Below are 20,033 nucleotides of genomic sequence, written 5' to 3'. Positions count from 1 at the left end.
CAAAACTTTTTCTACTGAACTGCCGCTGTTTGCTACAAGTAGATGCTATAAAACTGATTTTCCTAATGCCATAATAAAAAAGAGTTACTCTATTCACTGAATAACAGTACACATTTTCTTGCAGTATCCTACCGTTTTGTTTATTTTTTTAATTTATACGTAAAGTTCTAAGGAAGTCTAATGGTTGGAATCAATACTGTGGTAACAGTAATAATAAATACATTAAACTAAGGTGACACATTTGTGTTTTTCGGCGAATTTGGGATTAAAATTAAATTATGGAGAGCGACGATGGGTTATCAACAATTGGAACAGCAAGCACTGACACGAGCATGTTTATTCGTGAGCTTCAAGCATTAAACACTGAAGGAAATAATACAGGTAGATTAGTAGATTTGATCTAGAATCTAGTTTTGGTCATTTTTTAGTCTAATACTGAGCATTTTGTTTAGGGAATTATTAGCCATTAGGCATAGGCCTATTTAAAATTAATTTAGACCGAGGCCTATCACTGTGACTGTGACACTTGTTTCGTAAACTAAATAGTATGTAGTATGTAGGCCTAAATAATTTTAAGATAATTTAATCAATTCCAATTTTATCTTTAGGCCTTAATCAAGAAAGACAAAGTTTACTATCTGACACAGTGTAAGTAACATATTTTTTGTTTTGTTGAAAAAAAGTTATTTTGAGCTCTTCCGTTGTTGTTTGTGTCTTGACAATTGTTTCGTTGAATTTAATAAATTCATAAATTAAATAGGCCTATGCCCTATATAGGCCTATTATTATTTTATATATAACTAATAGGCTTAAACATTATAATTATGCTGTGTTATTTTAGAACTGCCTCAGGAGATGATGGAGAATCTCGGACCTTAACTCAAGCAATGAAAACTTTAATTGGAAACAGGCCACCACAAATTATGTAGGAGAATAGTTGTTCATTAAGAAAAATAATTTCTTTAAAATTTTCTCCTTTTTATGTAGGCCTAATAGATTATTAATTGATTTTTAAGATTGATTTTGTAGGGGCAGAATTTATTATATTTTTGTTTGTAAATTAATACTTAGATTACATACCCTACCCATCCCTGATTTGTCTTTTAAGTTTTTGTTTTAAAAACCCAAACCTACACTCACTTCTTATTTAAAACTGCAAAGATTTTGTTGTTTAATTTGTTTAGTGATCTTGCTGAAAATATTGATGAAAGTGGAGCTAGTGTTTACAGTCCAGATGTAGATATTTATGTTGCACCCTCTACAGCTGCATCTTCAGCTAGCAATAAGGTATTTGATTTAAATTTTGTAATCATTTAGGTTTATTTTCATATAGGCCTATTTATTAAATTTTAAATTTCACTTTTTTAAAATGATAATTTCTTTTCAGGTTAAGGTGACACCAATTGTAAACTTTAGCTGGGAATCAAAGTATTACCATGGTAATCTCGTTGCTGTTCACAGAGATTTGGTTTTTGTAGCTTTTGTTATAAAAGGTTTGTTTTATAGTGTATTTTTATTGGCTTGTGTTACTTTAAGATTGTTTTCTTGTATTTGATTGGCTGATTTAGTTTCTCTAATTTTTTCATAACAAATCACCTTATTCAGTCATATATCACACAAGATAGAGTTCCCTAAGTTTTATTAAAATGTGGTTGCTAATTAATTTCATCTGTACATTAGCGAAAAACGTTTTTTAGAAATTCTTTTACATCCATTTCGGATTTTAAAAATATTGTTTTGAGTTTTATTATGAACTTTATTTCATACATAGGAAAAGAAAGTGGTAATGTTCGAGTAATATCCAGGAAGTCTGCTGACAGAGTCCTGTTAAAGTTTTTCAGTGGTACAGTTATGGACATCTCATTTGCATTGTCTGACGATGTATACCTGGCTGCTGCTGATGAGGGTGGAAATTTGTTTGTTTACTCCCTCACTGAGGAGGGGGACAAAATTTCGTATCCTTATTTTTCCCTCTGTATTTAGACCCACTTAATTATGTTTTACTAATTATTGATGAATGAAAATTAAAAACAAAAAAAAAAATTCCTTAACCAATTAAGTCATACTTTAATACTCCATGTTGAGAAAGAGATTTATGGTATTGAATCAAAGTATCGCCTGTTGACGCGGGTCATTTGGTGTCCATATATGCCAGAAGATGAAGCTGACACTGATTCTATTGACCCTGCTAAAATGTTAGTCTTCTTACATGGAACAGAGGTAAGGCATAATTTTTGCATACATTTTTTTTTTATGAATCACATTTTCAAACTTTGTTGAGGCATAGACTAGAAATGTGAGATCGTATAAATGAAAATCTACAGCTTTAAATACATGTATATAAAAATATGATATTTCCTCTCAGAGGACAATTTTAGAATGATATTACAGTATTTCAGCTATTCTATATGAATTTATTTCCTTTGAAGTTTTAATTTAAAGGGGTTACGCTTATAAGCATTTATGTAAAAAGTTATAAAATAATTTTTAAAATCTTTTGAAAATAAGTTTTAGATATTTTACTGAAGAATAAATATTAAAAATATATATGCATATATAATTGAAATTGCTTTATAATTACAATACCACTGACTAAATAAAAAACAAACAAACTGATAAAGAAAGAACACATCGCTTCTACTGCATAAATGTATAATACCCAATGTAAAAGGATGATCATGTTTCAGGCTGAAGTCTGGAATGTGGATCTTGTAGCTAGACAATATGGCCCTGGACCTTTGTCATCCAAGAAAGTGGCATCAGGTGTTATGTGTGTGGAACCATTTGAAAAGATGATGGTAAGTGGCTAGTTCATGTCATTCTGATTAGTAAATATAGAAACAGTAATCTTGTTTTTAAAACTGAGTTATGCTATTAATAAATATAACGTGGAAATTTTACAAAGATATTTTAAAAATTTTAATGTTAAAGCTAAGTCACCTAGATATATCCCATTACTTTGTCTCCATCTGCAGCCTGTAGTAAATGCAGCATTTGCACCAGATGGGTCCGCTATTGCAGTGGCATACCTTTCTGGGATAGTAAAGTTCTTCTTGGTTGATTTAGAAGGGGAAAGCTCTGAGACAGAGTGAGTAGAGAATTTTTTTTCTTATGTTTAGTATTGTTTGTCTTGTAGATGTAACTTTGTAAAAATAGCATAAGGATTCAGATGTGTAGAAGTCTTCTATTTTAATAACATTTAAATTGTCCTTTCCATAGAACTTAATTAAAAGTCTTGTTAGAACCATTCTTAATGCTGTTGAATGTTTCAAATACAACAGGTGCATGTATGACTGGAACCCACATGATGGACAGCCTGTCACAAGTCTCTATTTTCTAGATGACCACAAGCATCCTGTTTCAGAGTGAGTATTAGCAATGTGATCGGATTAGAATTGATTTAAATTAAACACTAACAAAAAAAAACTTGTAAGAAATTTAAGAATTATGTATTTTGTTTAAATTTTAATTTTTAAAATAAGATTACTTCATATTTGTATTTGATTTCTATTCATCTTTGTGTTACAGCTTACAGCTGTGGAAGTTTGCTCTTACTGGAGCCCGTCATAACACAGAGATTAAACTTTGGAGCTGTGAGACCTGGGCTTGTGTTCAGACAATCACGTCAGTTTGGCTTCAATCAATTCATATTTAAGCTACTTCTTAATATGTTCTTTTAAAAACAAAACGAGTAGTACTTGCTGTTTTAATATTGTTTTACATTTCTCCTTTGTTGGGATAGATTCCATTCCCCTCTTGGTGATCCTGATCAAGTTCTTCATTTGAAGTCAGAAATTGACTTAACTTCAAAATACCTGGCTTTATCAGACATAAATGCTCAGGTAAGAGAGTGGTTTTATTCCTTTACTGGACACTGTATTCCACATAGAATATCAAGGCTTTTTTTTTATATTGGTTAGATTTTTCATTGTGTATTAAATTTACTTTCTTTTTATATCAGTATTGTTTTTCAGTGACACTGAAACTTATTTATAATTGTTTGCCATCATTCCAGAAACTGTACATCCTTCAGATCTATCAAAACTACAGCAATAGCACTTCCCATGTTAGCTCCATATCTCAGTTCACTTTAGCTCAGTCTTGTCTTAGCTTTGCCATTTTTGAGGCCGGCATGAAAAAGTTCAAACATTCTGCAAATGATTCCCATTTGGATGAAATCACAACAGGTAACTTAGTTTAAGTTTGGTAAAAGATATGGGTTGGCACAGTTTATCAAGTGCAGTTCTTGCTTGAGATTGTTATATGTCCCCTGGCTCACACTACTATGATTGTAAAACATGATTGTATAAGGGATTGGAAATGTGCCAGTGCAGGTGGCTGACATATAGTATTTCATATTATTATAGTATTTGTCATTTTATATTTTAATATGTACCATACATCTCTAGATATATTGTAAATGGAGATGTAAATTGCAAATGTAGTTATTCATGGATCATGCACCCTCCTGTGGTTCTCCTGGAGTAACTTAAAATCTTCTGAAATTTAAACAAATTTCCTGAAATTTAAACAATTCCAATTTTAAATTGAGAAAAAAAATTGTATCTCTTTTTAGGCAAAATAGGGACATAATTTTTAGAATGGGCAATAATGTATTAACTTTCTTTCTGTAAGGCCTTATAAACTGCAAGGCTTGCCCTATGTTGATTAACATTGAGGTGATGTAGTCTATTTAATACCTACATTCCTTATATAGCAGACCCAGAAACCTGAAAAACTAGTTTAAAAAATGGTAAAACACAGTCATAGAGCCTGATTGTTTTATTGTACCAAGGAAAATTACATTAGTATGCCAGTTAACAATTTATCAGCAAGTGAAGTCTTATCAACTAAGCTTTGAAAAGTCCTGCACTTTTATCTTTTTTCTCCTTAAATAAACTCCTGAAATTTGTTAACAACTAAGGTACATGAACCCTGCTAAAGTAACTACAACTAAATTACAAATGACATTGTGTAACTAGAATCCACAATTGTAAAGATTTACTTACTTCCCTTATTGCACTTCTTCTTTTTACAATTATTTTTTTTTAAATGTAATTTTCCATTTTAACTTATTGTAATTATAAAAAAATTATTTCAGGAGAGCTAGATGAAAATGATGGGGATGAAGATGTCCAAGAAGGCAGAAATGTAGCTGACATGGAAGGGAAAGTCACCACAGGTGTACAGATCAAGATGTATGGGATACACACAAAGTAGGTTGAAGCTGTACCACACATTTTTCAATGGTAACATATTTCCCTTCAAGATTAACTATATTACATGATAAATGGTCAATTCTCACAGGACCTTGCAGGAACTGTTGATTCGCTACCGCCCAGAAACCAGTGTACAACATCTCTACACTCAAAGTATAAGCTCCATTTCTCAGGAAGAGATAGGTAGACATTTTATTTCTATTTATGCTGCTGTAGTTTGTTGCCTTTAGCATGTATTGTTTTGACCCTTGTTTGCTGTTATCTAATTGGATTTATATGTTTTTGTTGAGGCTTGCGAGACATGCTTTCTGACCTGAGCATTGACCAGAGTGAAGTTAGCAATGATGTATCCAGTAACCAAATCAATTCTCAGCCTGTTCTCATGACCCCTCAAGCATTTGCTGTCTCAAGTCCTAGGTATGTTAGCAGTTTATTTAGATAGGATATTTTGTTTAGTAAAATATTTATTTTAGAGAATGCTTAAACAAAGATTAGAAAGAAAAAAAAAATTCTGATGGATTTTCTTGAAAAAACTAACTTATAGACACCATTTATAGTTCCAAAAGTGTTTTTCAACATGTATCTTTAAAGATCAAAATTTTAAACAAACTGATGTTAAGAATAGATTAGGATTCTTTATTATATTGTGAGAATTGTTCACAAATAGAGCGCATTGAAAAATATGCCAATATTTTACACTGTTGACTAATTAATGCAGTAGACTACAGCACTGTCCTGGCATTTACATTTTCATGACCTGTTTAAAACTACGATAGATAATTCTTCTATTACCTCTCACAGGTGCAGAACCTTTTTTATAAATATTCAATTGTTTGGTGAGCTTTAGTGGATCAAATTTTTTAGTCTATAGATCAGATTACTAGATGTGTTTGCAAGTGTAATTTTTATTTTTTCAGTACTGTTAAAGGCAACCCTTGTGTAATTTTTATCTTTTCAGTGCTGTTAAAGGCAATCCTCGTGTAATTTTTCTTTTCAGTGCTGTTAAAGGCAACCCTCATGTAATTTTTATCTTTTAGTGCTGTTAAAGGCAACCCTCGTGTAATTTTTATCTTTTCTGTGCTGTTAAAGGCAACCCTCGTGTAATTTTTATCTTTTCAGTGCTGTTAAAGGCAACCCTCGTGTAATTTTTATCTTTTCAGTGCTGTTAAAGGCAACCCTCATGTAATTTTTATCTTTTAGTGCTGTTAAAGGCAACCCTCGTGTAATTTTTATCTTTTCAGTGCTGTTAAAGGCAACCCTCATGTAATTTTTATCTTTTCAGTGCTGTTAAAGGCAACCCTTGTGTAATTTTTATCTTTTCAGTGCTGTTAAAGGCAACCCTTGTGTAATTTTTATCTTTTCAGTGCTGTTAAAGGCAACCCTCGTGTAATTTTTATCTTTTCAGTGCTGTTAAAGGCAACCCTTGTGTAATTTTTATCTTTTCAGTGCTGTTAAAGGCAACCCTCGTGTAATTTTTATCTTTTCAGTGCTGTTAAAGGCAACCCTCATGTAATTTTTATCTTTTCAGTGCTGTTAAAGGCAACCCTTGTGTAATTTTTATCTTTTCAGTGCTGTTAAAGGCAACCCTCAGATGGATGTGAGCCAGGTCAGCATGTCCAGCACAAGTAGCTTTACCAACGTGACAGCCATGAATGATGACATTTTAGGCCTGCATTCACCCCGCAGTTCTTTTGATCCTTCATCAATCATGACACCAAATAGCATCCTCATACAGGTCAAATAAATTGTTTCTTTTGATCCTTCATCAATCATGACACCAAATAGCATCCTCATACAGGTCAAATAAATTGTTCCAAATAGTTGTTGCTAGAAAGTATATTTTTCAACCAAAATTGAATATTTCATAACATTTGAGAAATAAGTGCAAAAACACTTTCGGTTTCAGAAATAGTCAAACAAATAATAACTAGTAATATAATAGCAATTTAGCTAACACTTTTATTTTTTATTTGGATTAGTAGAGTCAGGGTGTTGTGGTAATAGGGGATGTTAGATTATTCTACATAAACTACTAGGCTATACCCAATGACCGCCATTGCATATTTATAATAGAAAACAATTGTTGTGACTTTCATTGTTTTACTTTCCCTGGCCACTGGTTTACTTCAAGGAGAGGTTGAGGAGGGGGGGGGGGGGGTTAAAAATATTTGAATTGATAAAATAGTTCTAAAATTCTTTTCAACTGCTTATCTTCAATGTACAAGTATGAAAATCAAAGTATGGTTCCCAAACTGCTTTAATTTTCTAAAATTAAAAATCATTATAAATTATAACTTTATTGCTTGTCGTATTTTTTAAATGATATTTTTTTTAAATTTAGTATAATGACATAGACTTTTCAAGCTTATTGTAAACTCATTGTTTTCCTATTGTAGACCCCGACTAGCAAGCCATCCCCTGGTCATGTGAGTCTGTCAGATGTTCCACTACCACCTGTGACATCAGTGGAAGAAGATGAGCTGGCCACCCCAAGAAATCCCAGAATCCCAGGCTCTGCCAATCAGTCCCTTAATGCCTCGACCCGCTCTAACCAGGACATCCTGGATGAGTTGTTCTCTGGCACACAAGCGCTTGCCAGTTCTAAAGAACCAGAATTCAGCACTGGACAGTTTCCTGTCAGCTGTTTAATGGTAAAATAAATTTTTAATAATTTTTTTAATAATTAGTGTTTATTACAGTAGCTGTTGTTTTTGTTAGTGAGGTGATTCTGTGCTGGTAAACCATGTCACATAGTTTAGTCTTTACTGTCCTACATTTTATGGTCCATATTGATGAGATGATTCTGTGCTATTGCACAATTTTTCATAGTTTAGTCTTTACTGTCTCACATTTTATGGTTCATGATACACTATTCTTTCAGAGTAACCATGGTAAGGAAGAAGATGGCTATGATGAAAATGATAAAGAAGTGGCTGAAGCTCTTGGCTTGCAGGAAGATGTTGAGGAGGAGATAGAAACAATAGGCCTAGAAGAACATGAAGAGAAAAAAGAAGTTTTATGGCCTGAACCTCCTGATGTCTCCACAGAAGCTAAAAGGCTTGTCAGTGCTGCCATTGAACAAAGGTTAGCATTCTTTTGAATTACAGAGACATTTATAAGATACAATGTTGTATTCTTAAATATATTTACAACAGTAATATATTCTAATGTTCTGTAAGAGGCGGGATAAAAACTAACCTGTTTAAAAAAAAATTTCAACCTACTGGGATTAGATGTAAAATTGTTTGTCTTATCTTTTACAAGAATCATGTAAAATATTTAATATGGACAATAACTAATAAAATGTGAAAACAACCAAGAGTTGTCTTTAGGGGTGGTTATGCTTTGAGGGATACTGCATTTCAATGGGAAGGGTATCTAGCAAAATACTAATGATTATATACTTCCCTAACCCCACACACTACCACACACTGTGATTCAAAATTGGTACAACTGTAAGAGAAATGTAATTTGAATCACACAGCACTCAAGAGGAGGATGAGAAAGATTTTTTTGATGATGAAAATGATGAAGCGGAAGTAGAGGAAATTATCCAGAGACATGTAGATGAAGAAACAGATGAAAACAACACAGCACTGGAGGTTGGCTACAACAAGAGATCACACAGGTAAGTCTTAAGATAGATGTAACAGTTATCTAGAGATCACACAGGTAAGTCTAAGATGGATGTAACACTTATCTAGAGATCACACATGTAAGTCTAAGATGGGTGTAATATTTGTCTAGAGATCACACAGGTAAGTCTAAGATGGGTGTAATATTTGTCTAGAGATCACACAGGTAAGTCTAAGATGGATGTAACACTTATCTAGAGATCACACAGGTAAGTCTAAGATGGGTGTAATATTTGTCTAGAGATCACACAGGTAAGTCTAAGATGGGTGTAATATTTGTCAAGAGATCACACAGGTAAGTCTAAGATGGGTGTAATATTTGTCTAGAGATCACACAGGTAAGTCTAAGATGGATGTAACAATTATCTAGAGATCACACAGGTAAGTCTAAGATGGGTGTAATATTTGTCTAGAGATCACACAGGTAAGTCTAAGATGGATGTAACAATTATCTAGAGATCACATAGGTAAGTCTAAGATGGATGTAACAATTATCTAGAGATCACACAGGTAAGTCTAAGATGGATGTAACAATTATCTAGAGATCACACAGGTAAGTCTAAGATGGGTGTAATATTTGTCTAGAGATCACACAGGTAAGTCTAAGATGGATGTAACAATTATCTAGAGATCACATAGGTAAGTCTAAGATGGATGTAACAATTATCTAGAGATCACACAGGTAAGTCTAAGATGGATGTAACAATTATCTAGAGATCACATAGGTAAGTCTAAGATGGATGTAACACTTATCTAGAGATCACACAGGTAAGTCTAAGATGGATGTAACAATTATCTAGAGATCACACAGGTAAGTCTAAGATGGATGTAACACTTATCTAGAGGTCACATAGGTAAGTCTAAGATAGATGTAACAATTATCTAGAGATCACACAGGTAAGTCTAAGATGGATGTAACACTTATCTAGAGGTCACATAGGTAAGTCTAAGATAGATGTAACAATTATCTAGAGATCACACAGGTAAGTCTAACATGGGTGTAACACTTATCTAGAGATGACACAGGTAAGTCTATGATGTAACACATATCTATTTGCTGGCCATTTATGTTGAAGAATTAAGATAGCCAATTTTTTTTTTAAATATAGAAATAACAAACACATTTTACTGGTGAATTTTTGCTGGTAGATTTTAAGCATAGTACGTAATATAAAATTAAGCCTTGTTCATAAGTCAGAATAATTTTTTTTATTGCAGACGAAATCATTTTGAGACCCCAGTCAATGTCTTAACAAGTGTAAGTTTTTATTTTTAAATCTATCTTAAAATGTGTAGCTTCTCCTAAAATAAATGTTATACCTTTTTCTGCTTACAAAATGTAAAATGAAGCCAACCTAAGAATCATCTTGATGATGTTGTTACAGATAGATTCCAGTATAGCCAACTTAGCATCCCAACTCCGCCAGCAGCAGAAGCTAATGCAGGATATGCAGTCAGAGCTGAACAGGCAGAGAGAGATTCAGCTACAGCTGCACCGCCACCAGATGGAGCAGCAGCAGATACAGCAGATGGCAGCCCAGCAGCCATCTTTAGAGAAAGATATCAGCAAGTTGGAAGACATTCTTGTCACACGCATGGAACATTCTCTGGCCCAACATATGCAGAGAGAAAATATCCTTTATCTATTCAAGTTTAGTCTTAAATTATATTTTATTTAATTGTAGATGAACAAACTTGTTTATTTAGATAAGATATTTTGTTTCCTAAAACATTTATTTGTGTATGTACTGGAGGCAAAAATAATACCACCCATTTCATGAGTTGTAGGCTCTAGCCTATGGCGGAGGTCGTGTCTTAAAAACTTGACTCCTCAGTAGGACACAATAAGCCTTTTGTTTTTGCGACAACTTTGATGTATTCCCTTTGTTTTAAGGGATATCAGAAATGACAGTTTGTGCTTTGTTTTTAAAAAAAAAATTATTTCTCAGTTTGAATAACTAGAAGTTTTTCTTAACTAGATTACCTCAGAGATTGCAGGACTCCTTAAAACAAAGTGATGTTGTACGTAAACAGAGAGATGATGCACTACAAACTGCTGTCATTGAGCAAATGTCTCGCAGTGTTAAGGACAACGTTGCTTCTGTTTTAAGATCTGAAATTAAACAAACTGTCAACCCAGGTAGGTTGATTGTACCAGAAGTACAGAGTTGTCATCATTACACCATAATGTTGCATTAATACTCTAATTTTTTGTTACTATTAGCTTTACACAGGTTCATTGAGCCAATGAAAGAGAAGATCCATCAGGAAGTTGCCCACAGACTTACTGCATGTGACTCCCTGCTCAAAGACAACATAGCTAAAGCAGTCAAATCAAAGGTAGATATTTTCATTTGAGAAATAGGATTGCTCTCCTATTGACCAGTATGACATTTACCTTCTACTGCCCATTGACCTGTGTGTATAAAGTTTGCCCTCTGCTCCCCATTGACCTGTGTGCATGACCTTTGCCCTATATTCACCATTGACCTGTATGCATGACCTTTGCCCTCTGCTCCCCATTGACCTGTATGACCTTTGCCCTCTGCTCCCCATTGACCTCTATTATATTTGCCTTCACCCACCAGTCCACCATGGATGTACTAGCCACCTCTGTGGGAGACGCCATCTACCAACAGATGCAACAGGCCTACACTGACACATTCAAGGTCTCCATGTTACCTGCATTTAAAGCCACCATGGAAAAAACAGTCAGGGATGTACATGGGATATTTCAGCAGGGCACCAAAGAATGTAAGTTTTTTTTTAGATTCTGACAATCTAATTTGTAAATATTTAACAAATTGCAGTTTATTTATTATTATTGTTCTTGTTATTATTATTTATTCCTTATTATCTCATTAATTAAACTTGAAAATTTTCATATTGTTTACTTATAGTATTGTGTCCATTTTATAGACCAGCTGTACATGCGTCAAAATGTAGATCAGATGCTGAAGGAACGTGTGGCTGCACAAGATATTGTTAGCAGGATGGAAGGGGCTGAACAAAGATTTGTGCAGAGCATTGACCAGATGAAGAATTTAGTTGTGACCAGTGTAAGGAATGAACTGGGCGGCCAGGTCAATGATGCATTAAGTGGGTAAGATGGATTTTATATCTGTACTCAGTGGGTTAGATGGATTTTATATCTGTACTCAAGTGGGTAAGATGGATTTTATATTTGTACTCAAGTGGGTAAGATGGATTTTATATCTGTACTCAAGTGGGTAAGATGGATTTTATATTTGTACTCAAGTGGGTAAGATTGATTTTATATTTGTACTCAAGTGGGTAAGATGGATTTTATATCTGTACTCAAGTGGGTAAGATGGATTTTATATCTGTACTCAAGTGGGTAAGATGGATTTTATATTTGTACTCAAGTGGGTAAGATGGATTTTATATCTGTACTCAAGTGGGTAAGATGGATTTTATATCTGTACTCAAGTGGGTAAGATGGATTTTATATTTGTACTCAAGTGGGTAAGATTGATTTTATATTTGTACTCAAGTGGGTAAGATGGATTTTATATCTGTGCTCAAGTGGGTAAGATGGATTTTATATTTGTACTCAAGTGGGTAAGATGGATTTTATATCTGTACTCAAGTGGGTAAGATGGATTTTATATCTGTACTCAAGTGGGTAAGATGGATTTTATATTTGTACTCAAGTGGGTAAGATGGATTTTATATCTGTACTCAAGTGGGTAAGATGGATTTATAATACTACTAGTGGACTGAAGCAGGTTAGGAAAATTATATACTTTAAAATTGGGCTTAGTGTAGATATTTTATATCCTTCTGCTAGGAGCCCATTTTTTTTTATATAGTTGGGTTTAAAACTTATATGGTTGATTAAATATTGGTTGTAAAAAATTGTGTGATTGGTTTGTATCACCCACACACTTCTAATGCTATAGAAATAGTTGTTCTCAATGTGCACAAATTAACCATCAGTTCTCTTAAGGGCCCTGAACAAATAAATAGACAATGATCTACTGTTAGTGTCTGAGATGTAAGAAACTCTTTTGGCATTGATCATGTCATCTATAAAAGGTTAATATTGGTACAATGTGAAAACATTTTTTTCTCCAGCTTCAAGGATGATATCCTGAAGGAAGTTAAAAAGATAGTGAAAGAGGAAGTGGGTTCATCACTGCGTGAACATGGAGCTACAATAAGCAATCAACTTTCTTCCTATCTGAGATCTACAGCAGCGACACCTGTGCCGTTAACTGTTGAAGAAGAAAGTAGCAAGGATAAGATCATGAGGGAGCTGCGTGCTGGTAGAGTCAATGAAGCTTTTCAATGTGTAAGAGTTTCTATTATTTCAGACAACCATACAAAACAGTTCTTCTTCATCCTTAAAAGGCACTGGCTAATACAAGCTTAGTAAAATATCAAATAGTTTACTTGCAGTCATATGTGTAAAAGTTATAAGAACACACAATACTTGACTCTTCATTTCAAAGTCCATTTATATGAACAAAGACCAAATTTAGTTGCAATTTATTTTTTCAATTTTACCATAAACAATGCAAGGAATAATCATATGAAGTGAGCCTTTTGTTTCCCTTCCTATGTTAACCAAACTTCCTTTTCTACCAGGCATTGTCAGCCAGTAACCTTGAACTTGTGGTGTATACATGTGAGGTAGCCAAACCTCTGGAGATATTTTCACAGAAGAAATGCCCTCTCACCCAGCCAGTACTCCTCTCACTCATCAGCCAACTGTCTGCCAATCTAGAAAAGAATTTTGATTTGAAATTAAAGTAAGTTTCAAGTCTGCCAATCTAGAAAAGAATTTTGATTTGAAATTAAAGTAAGTTTCAAGTCTGCCAATCTAGAAAAGAATTTTGATTTGAAATTAAAGTAAGTTTCAAGTCTGCCAATCTAGAAAAGAATTTTGATTTGAAATTAAAGTAAGTTTCAAGTCTGCCAATCTAGAAAAGAATTTTGATTTGAAATTAAAGTAAGTTTCAAGTCTGCCAATCTAGAAAAGAATTTTGATTTGAAATTAAAGTAAGTTTCAAGTCTGCCAATCTAGAAAAGAATTTTGATTTGAAATTAAAGTAAGTTTCAAGTCTGCCAATCTAGAAAAGAATTTTGATTTGAAATTAAAGTAAGTTTCAAGTCTGCCAATCTAGAAAAGAATTTTGATTTGAAATTAAAGTAAGTTTCAAGTCTGCCAATCTAGAAAAGAATTTTGATTTGAAATTAAAGTAAGTTTCAAGTCTGCCAATCTAGAAAAGAATTTTGATTTGAAATTAAAGTAAGTTTCAAGTCTGCCAATTTAGAAAAGAATTTTGATTTGAAATTAAAGTAAGTTTCAAGTCTGCCAATCTAGAAAAGAATTTTGATTTGAAATTAAAGTAAGTTTCAAGTCTGCCAATTTAGAAAAGAATTTTGATTTGAAATTAAAGTAAGTTTCAAGTCTGCCAATCTAGAAAAGAATTTTGATTTGAAATTAAAGTAAGTTTCAAGTCTGCCAATTTAGAAAGGAATTTTGATTTGAAATTAAAGTAAGTTTCAAGTCTGCCAATCTAGAAAAGAATTTTGATTTGAAATTAAAGTAAGTTTCAAGTCTGCCAATCTAGAAAAGAATTTTGATTTGAAATTAAAGTAAGTTTCAAGTCTGCCAATCTAGAAAAGAATTTTGATTTGAAATTAAAGTAAGTTTCAAGTCTGCCAATCTAGAAAAGAATTTTGATTTGAAATTAAAGTAAGTTTCAAGTCTGCCAATTTAGAAAAGAATTTTGATTTGAAATTAAAGTAAGTTTCAAGTCTGCCAATCTAGAAAAGAATTTTGATTTGAAATTAAAGTAAGTTTCAAGTCTGCCAATCTAGAAAAGAATTTTGATTTGAAATTAAAGTAAGTTTCAAGTCTGCCAATCTAGAAAAGAATTTTGATTTGAAATTAAAGTAAGTTTCAAGTCTGCCAATCTAGAAAAGAATTTTGATTTGAAATTAAAGTAAGTTTCAAGTCTGCCAATTTAGAAAAGAATTTTGATTTGAAATTAAAGTAAGTTTCAAGTCTGCCAATCTAGAAAAGAATTTTGATTTGAAATTAAAGTAAGTTTCAAGTCTGCCAATTTAGAAAGGAATTTTGATTTGAAATTAAAGTAAGTTTCAAGTCTGCCAATCTAGAAAAGAATTTTGATTTGAAATTAAAATAAGTTTCAAGTCTGCCAATTTAGAAAAGAATTTTGATTTGAAATTAAAGTAAGTTTCAAGTCTGCCAATCTAGAAAAGAATTTTGATTTGAAATTAAAGTAAGTTTCAAGTCTGCCAATCTAGAAAAGAATTTTGATTTGAAATTAAAGTAAGTTTCAAGTCTGCCAATTTAGAAAAGAATTTTTATTTTAAAATGAATTAAATTGTCCATATCTTAAATTTTCATACTTTACCGTTTCAGGTATTTAAAAGGAGCTGTTTTAAGCCTAGACGCAGATCAGCCAACTACCTCGGAACACATACCTCATGTTCTGGCTGGGCTAGTCCAGCGCCTCCAGACAACAGATGCCCATGGGGGAGATGCTAAAAAAATCAAGGCTGTCAAATTTCTTATAATGGCTGCCAAGTCTCTGACCACTTGATAGAGCTGATACTAATTTAGTTTTTTAAACAATTTGAAGATTCATTGATCTGGTTTTAAATTTAGTGTCTTGTACTGCTGCTGAAAGTTATTCTTCTTGGTGTTGTATTATCTGCCCTTTATACATTAAAAATTGTATTTGATAGATTAAAATTTTGTTTTAACATCTAGCATCATGACATAGCTATTCTTGACACATAACAGTCATCATTAATTAATAGTAAAATGTTTATGGCAAAGCTTTCTCTTCAGTTCAGTTAAACACATTTGATACATGAGGTACCAATATAAAAATTCATTATTTAATTATTTTTGTTGCATTTCTTACATTAATCTTCAGTGTTGAAGCTGGATTTAAAAAAAATATTTTTGTTTAAAAACTTAAAGATTTAGTTGTTATAAATATGATAATTTAGTTGTTATAAATGTGATAATTTAGTTGTTATAAATATGATGATTAAGTTGTTATAAATATAATACTTTATTAGTTATAAATACGATACTTTAGTAGTTATAAATATACTGAAGTTGTTATACAGATGATAACTTAATTGTTATATATATATTATAATTTAGTTATTATTCTAATAATAATTTAATTGTTATGAAAATTGTATGCATGTAAATCTTGATGTAATCTTACATTTTTTTAATGACTTATCAAACCAAATCACACAAAAAAAAAACAATTTAGAATAATTTGAAATAATTGTATCTTAGCATGTATATTTGGTTTAGATTTGTATTTTTTTAAACAAAAATAATGAGAGTCAAAATTTTATTATTAATTTTTTTCCTAAACATGAAATTGTTACATTCTATTGTTACATTTGTGGTATGACAAAATAACATTAAAGTTTTAAAAGATTTCAAGGAACTTTGATCTGTCAAGAGCTTTTAGCCCTTTTGTCCCAGTATTTCAGGGTGTTAATAAGTTGTGTTATTTTTCACTCTTTAAGACTCTAAAAACCGATACAATTTAGTTGTACATTTTTATACAGAAATTCGTCCATTCTTATCATGATATAGATTATATTACTGAATTTTAGGTAGTTTAAAACTTCATTTTGTTCTTGAATAATTGGTCCAAAAGCAAATGATGGTAGGAAAAATGCATAGAACCTTATTTTATTTTAAGAAGGCTGAATATTTGTTCTACTACGCACTGTTTTTGTTTTAAGTTTTATTTTCATAGTGCTCAAGATATTTTAGAGTTCTTTTGCTTTCAAAACAGTCCAGCCAATTTTTACAATTCACAGCTTTATTGAATGTACACTTTGTTTCTGTTGGGTAAACCTAACCCTCTTTGTTATGCCTTTAAAAATTAATATAACTACTACTAGGCTGGAAAATAGTCTGAAACTTTCCTTAGAATTCTTTATGTTATTATTGTAAGTTTGTTGCTTAATGATAGTTCATCCAATATGTTTGTGTTGCTGTATGATAGTTCATTTATTATGTTTGTGTTGCTGTATGATAGTTCATTTATTATGTTTGTTGCTGTATGATAGTTCATTTATTATGTTTGTGTTGCTGTATGATAGTTCATTTATTATGTTTGTGTTGCTGTATGATAGTTCATTTGTTATGTTTGTGTTGCTGTATGATAGATTGTAAATGTACCTGCTGGCTATATAATAATGTATCTCATATGATAAAACATTCTTTGTACAATCACTACTATATTGACCTTGTATTTGTAGCAACATTAGAATCCCTAACTAGTTTTGTGTGTCTTTGTAATAGCAGTCACTAAATAAACTTCCTCTCAACCTTCTAACTCAAGATGGTTCTGTAAATCATCTAAAAGGTTGATGAGTTTATAAAGTAAAATTTTGGCTTTGACAATAACAAATTGCCTTTAAAAACAAGACATTTTTCTTCTGTGCCTTTGTAAAATGAAGCTAAACTGCTAGAACTGGCGTATAAATAAATCTATGTTTGGGGAGCTTGTGTGCTGAGGTCTTAGTTTTAATTACAAGTGGTTTATCTGACTGAAAATATCCCAGTTATTGTGTCTGGGATTGTGCTCCCTCTGTCCACTTCAATTACTTCCCTTGTCTGTATCATGTAAAGCCCCAGTGTATAGAGTTTAACTTTGTACTTTGGGGTTCAAAGGTCACCAAAGAAAACCATGTTCAAACTTTGTACTTGAGTAAATAAGTTAGTTGACCCAAACATAGAATGACAGTGTTTACAGAAGTTTTACAAGTGTTTTGTATGTAGTTTGGTGTATCAGAACATGCCACTTGTTGTTATCTTGTATATACATTTCATCTATTTTTTTACCTGTTACCACAAGGATGTCATAAAAAATAAAACAAAATACATGTTGTTTTTTTATGCTCTGTTTATTAATTTTATTTTTATTATTACACCTAATCAGAGTTTTAACCTTCAGTGACTAAAAAATTGGTGTTAAAAATTGTACCTGTATGTAATTATTAATTTCCCAGCAAGTTATAACCAACAGCAGTGTAGGTAAGTGAATGTAGAAGAAACATAACCAACATCACTACATAAGAAAACATTACAATCAGGAAAATGATTTGGAATCATAAAATTAAAGACATTTAATTTTTTTATTTAGCATATTTGCTGTCTCTAATAGTTTCATGTCTTACTGGTTAGTTGTAACATTCATGTCCTACTGGTTAGTTGTAACATTCATGTCCTACTGGTTAGTTGTAACATTCATGTCCTACTGGTTAGTTGTAACATTCATGTCCTACTGGTTAGTTGTAACATTCATGTCCTACTGGTTAGTTGTAACATTCATGTCCTACTGGTTAGTTGTAATGTTCATGTCCTACTGGCTGTAACAGTTTCATGTCCTACTGGCTGTAACAGTTTCATGTCCTACTGGTTAGTTGTAACATTCATGTCCTACTGGTTAGTTGTAATGTTCATGTCCTACTGGCTGTAACAGTTTCATGTCCTACTGGCTGTAACAGTTTCATGTCCTACTGGTTAGTTGTAACATTCATGTCCTACTGGTTAGTTGTAACATTCATGTCCTACTGGTTAGTTGTAATGTTCATGTCCTACTGGCTGTAACAGTTTCATGTCCTACTGGCTGTAACAGTTTCATGTCCTACTGGTTAGTTGTAACATTCATGTCCTACTGGTTAGTTGTAACATTCATGTCCTACTGGTTAGTTGTAACATTCATGTCCTACTGGTTAGTTGTAATGTTCATGTCCTACTGGTTAGTTGTAACATTCATGTCCTACTGGTTAGTTGTAACACTCATGTCCTACTGGTTAGTTGTAACATTCATGTCCTACTGGTTAGTTGTAACATTCATGTCATACTGGGTAGTTGTAACAGTTTCATGTCCTACTGGTTAGTTATGTTCATGTCCTACTGGTTAGTTGTAACATTCATGTCCTACTGGTTAGTTGTAACAGTTTCATGTCCTACTGGTTAGTTGTAACATTCATGTCCTACTGGTTAGTTGTAATGTTCATGTCCTACTGGCTGTAACAGTTTCATGTCCTACTGGCTGTAACAGTTTCATGTCCTACTGGTTAGTTGTAACATTCATGTCCTACTGGTTAGTTGTAACATTCATGTCCTACTGGTTAGTTGTAATGTTCATGTCCTACTGGCTGTAACAGTTTCATGTCCTACTGGCTGTAACAGTTTCATGTCCTACTGGTTAGTTGTAACATTCATGTCCTACTGGTTAGTTGTAACATTCATGTCCTACTGGTTAGTTGTAATGTTCATGTCCTACTGGCTGTAACAGTTTCATGTCCTACTGGCTGTAACAGTTTCATGTCCTACTGGTTAGTTGTAACATTCATGTCCTACTGGTTAGTTGTAACATTCATGTCCTACTGGTTAGTTGTAACATTCATGTCCTACTGGTTAGTTGTAACATTCATGTCCTACTGGTTAGTTGTAATGTTCATGTCCTACTGGTTAGTTGTAACATTCATGTCCTACTGGTTAGTTGTAACACTCATGTCCTACTGGTTAGTTGTAACATTCATGTCCTACTGGTTAGTTGTAACATTCATGTCATACTGGGTAGTTGTAACAGTTTCATGTCCTACTGGTTAGTTATGTTCATGTCCTACTGGTTAGTTGTAACATTCATGTCCTACTGGTTAGTTGTAACAGTTTCATGTCCTACTGGTTAGTTGTAACATTCATGTCCTACTGGTTAGTTGTAATGTTCATGTCCTACTGGCTGTAACAGTTTCATGTCCTACTGGCTGTAACAGTTTCATGTCCTACTGGTTAGTTGTAACATTCATGTCCTACTGGTTAGTTGTAACATTCATGTCCTACTGGTTAGTTGTAATGTTCATGTCCTACTGGCTGTAACAGTTTCATGTCCTACTGGCTGTAACAGTTTCATGTCCTACTGGTTAGTTGTAACATTCATGTCCTACTGGTTAGTTGTAACATTCATGTCCTACTGGTTAGTTGTAATGTTCATGTCCTACTGGCTGTAACAGTTTCATGTCCTACTGGCTGTAACAGTTTCATGTCCTACTGGTTAGTTGTAACATTCATGTCCTACTGGTTAGTTGTAACATTCATGTCCTACTGGTTAGTTGTAATGTTCAT

The 20,033-nt window shown here is 32.7% G+C and overlaps 1 protein-coding gene across 1 annotated transcript; it reads left to right on the top strand.

The window, feature by feature from the left end:
- Window positions 1-114: 114 nt before the first annotated feature.
- On the top strand, window positions 115-15,799 carry LOC131927786 (enhancer of mRNA-decapping protein 4). Its single transcript, XM_059283606.1, has 29 exons — window positions 115-381; window positions 609-648; window positions 842-925; window positions 1,185-1,287; window positions 1,388-1,493; window positions 1,772-1,955; window positions 2,061-2,220; window positions 2,688-2,798; window positions 2,976-3,088; window positions 3,282-3,365; window positions 3,529-3,624; window positions 3,743-3,842; window positions 4,016-4,187; window positions 5,102-5,216; window positions 5,308-5,402; window positions 5,510-5,636; window positions 6,789-6,954; window positions 7,616-7,870; window positions 8,101-8,303; window positions 8,704-8,847; window positions 10,073-10,112; window positions 10,240-10,486; window positions 10,839-10,994; window positions 11,079-11,194; window positions 11,443-11,608; window positions 11,774-11,957; window positions 12,953-13,169; window positions 13,466-13,629; window positions 15,273-15,799. The coding sequence occupies exons 1-29, from the start codon at window positions 279-281 to the stop codon at window positions 15,451-15,453; spliced, it is 4,032 nt and encodes a 1,343-aa protein (XP_059139589.1). The 5' UTR covers window positions 115-278; the 3' UTR covers window positions 15,454-15,799.
- The last annotated feature ends 4,234 nt before the right edge of the window (window positions 15,800-20,033 follow it).

The sequence above is a fragment of the Physella acuta genome, unplaced genomic scaffold (assembly GCF_028476545.2).
Source record: "Physella acuta isolate Inbredline_101_S28 unplaced genomic scaffold, ASM2847654v3 ptg001440l, whole genome shotgun sequence".
Classification (NCBI taxonomy): Eukaryota; Metazoa; Mollusca; class Gastropoda; family Physidae; genus Physella; species Physella acuta.
Note: the sequence above shows the minus strand (reverse complement) of the source record. Positions and strands in the feature narration are given on the sequence as shown.

Excerpts from the sequence above, each read along its gene's own strand:
- LOC131927786 (XM_059283606.1), top strand. The coding sequence starts at position 279 with ATGGAGAGCGACGATGGGTTATCAACAATTGGAACAGCAAGCACTGAC. Across the intron at positions 3,089-3,281 it reads GGGGAAAGCTCTGAGACAGA|GTGCATGTATGACTGGAACC; the intron begins GTGAGTAGAGAA and ends CAAATACAACAG. Across the intron at positions 5,637-6,788 it reads TTTGCTGTCTCAAGTCCTAG|TGCTGTTAAAGGCAACCCTC; the intron begins GTATGTTAGCAG and ends TTATCTTTTCAG.